The sequence below is a fragment of the Eimeria tenella genome, genomic scaffold (genome assembly GCF_000499545.2).
Source record: "Eimeria tenella Houghton genomic scaffold, Eth_scaff1367, whole genome shotgun sequence".
In the NCBI taxonomy this organism is placed as follows: Eukaryota; Apicomplexa; class Conoidasida; order Eucoccidiorida; family Eimeriidae; genus Eimeria; species Eimeria tenella.
Window position 1 is genome coordinate 418 of NW_013543832.1, and position 2,310 is coordinate 2,727.

Below are 2,310 nucleotides of genomic sequence, written 5' to 3' on the forward strand. Positions count from 1 at the left end.
AAAGAGAAGCAACGCGCAGCAGCAGCAAGTAGACGAAGGAGCAGCGGCAGCAAGAGACAAATAGCAGCAGCAGCAGCAAAGAAGCAGCAGCAAGAGGACCCACCAGCAGCAGCAAAAGGAGACAAACAAAAAGCAAAGAAAGAGAGACAGTCGAAACAAGCCTGCTGCTGCAGCTGCTGCCGCGGAGCAGCAGCAGCTGCAGCAGCAGCGCAGCAGCAGCAAAGGCGGCGCACACAGGGGCCAATTTGGTCGATTTTTTCCGCATTTTTTAATTAAAATATAAATAAATATTTTATTTTTCATTTAATATCTCTCTGCCGCCTGTCGTGGCTCCGAGCTTTTTGATCCAAAGCTGACAAAAACTTTTCTGGATCCACTCGAGCATCGAAGCGGAAAGAGTCCTGGTCTGCGGTGTACAGACACCCCAAACAGCAGCAGCAGCAGCAGCAGCAGCAGCGATGCACAGTGTGCAGACACCGCAGCAGCCGCAGCAATCCAGAGCGTACAGACACCGCAGCAGCAGCAGCGGCAGCAGCGACGTAGAGTGTACAGACACCCCAAACAGCCGCAGGAGAGGCGGCAATGCAGAGTGTGTAGACACCAAAGCAGCAGCAGCAGCAGCAACACAGAGTGCACGGACACCCCAAACAGACGTAGCAGCAGCAGCAGCAAAACGGAGTGTACAGACACCCCAAACACCAGCAGCAACGCGAAATGCAGAGAGGAACGGCCAGCAGCAGCAGCAGCAACAGCACCAGCAGACGAGCAGCAGCAGAAGCAGCAGCAGCAGCAGCAAAAGCTCACGTTTTTGCTCATTCAGGTCCGCACTGCCTCCCTTCCTCCGCTTCCTCCGTGCTGCAGCAGCGCAGCTAACAGCAACAGCGGGAAGTTTCAGCAGCAGCAGCAGCAGTCCGAAACAGCAGCAGCAGCAGTCAGAATCAGCAGCAGCATTGGAAACAGCGGCAACAGCGCCAGGACAAACAACAGCAGCAGCAGCAGCAGCAGCAGCAAAATCGCTCCTGAGCAGCAAAACCACAACAGCAACAGCACCAAAACCGCGCCTGCAGCAGCAAAACCACAACAGCAGCAGCAGCAGCAGCAGCTTGCCCTGGTTGTTGGTGTCGGGGTAGCTGGGCATGAGTTCTGTGGGCTGGGGCTTCGGACTTTCTTTAAAATAGTTGTGCTGCAGTGCAGCAGCAGCAGACAGCCGCTGCTCGGGGTCCGGCCGCAGCAGCTGCTGCAGCAGGTCCAGGCCCAAGTCCGACAGCACCCCGCCATTCTGCATGCAAAGCAGCAGCAAAATTAATTAATTAATTGACTAATTAATTAATTAATTAATTAATTAATTAATTAATTAATTAATTAATTAATTAGTTTGTTTATTATTTGGGTTTTTTGGAGTCAGGTATTTGCTTCGGGAAGAGCAGCAAAGATGAAAAACGGCGATGCAGCAACGCAGACGCGGAAAAGTGCAGCAGCAGCAGGAGTAGCGGCAGCAGCAGCAACAGCAGAAACAGCAAAAGCAACAGAAACAACAACAGCAACAACAGCAAAAGAAACACCAACAGCAACAACAAGGACAAAGCAGCAACAAGAACAACAACAACAGCAACACCAAAGCAACGCCAAAGCAACAACAGCAACAGCAACAGCAGCAGCAGCAGCAGCAGCAGCAGACCCCCATGGTGAGGTGTTTGGAGGGGGGCGGGAAAACTTCGCGCCAAGAAGGCGGGCAGTTTGGCAGCCGCGGAAGAGCTCTGGACTTCACCAGCGGCAGCTCATTGAAGCCCGGCCAAGTTTCTTCAGACTGAGTCCCTGAGCAGCAGCAGCAGCAGCAGCAGCAGCAGCAGCAGCAGGTGCAGCGGCAGCAGGGGCAGCGCAGCGCCAGGTGCAGCGGCAGCAGCAGCAGGTGCAGCGGTACCAGCAGCCGCAGTAGTCAAGGCAGCAGCAGCAGTAGTGGCAGCGGCCGCAGCAGCAGCAGCAGCGCAGCAGGAGCAGCAGCAGTGCAGCAGCAGCAGCGTCGGCTGGCTGTCTGCGTCAGTGTGGCTTCTTCTGAACTGCTGCAGCTGCTTCTGGGTTTATTTTTTCCGCCTTTTCTGTTTAAAGGATTTAAATAATATTCGAAAAATTAAATTTTAAAATATAAATTATTTTAAAAATTAAAATTAAAATTTATTATTTAATTTTCTTACCACAAAGTCGCCAAATTTTGCTGAGAGTGTCAAATTCGCCTTGGCCCGCAAACAGCGGCCGACGCAGCAGCAGCTCCCCGAAGATGCAGCCTGCAGCAGCAGCAGCAGCAGCAGCAGC

The 2,310-nt window shown here is 52.9% G+C and overlaps 1 protein-coding gene across 1 annotated transcript; it reads right to left on the minus strand.

The window, feature by feature from the left end:
* Positions 1-812: 812 nt before the first annotated feature.
* ETH_00005945 (uncharacterized protein) lies at positions 813-1,815 on the minus strand (the record flags this gene model as incomplete). The annotated part of the gene is made up of 3 exons (XM_013379058.1): positions 813-855; positions 1,077-1,279; positions 1,679-1,815. Coding segments are annotated over 3 exons (383 nt in total), but the record flags the coding sequence as incomplete, so codon positions are not given.
* Positions 1,816-2,310: the final 495 nt, after the last annotated feature.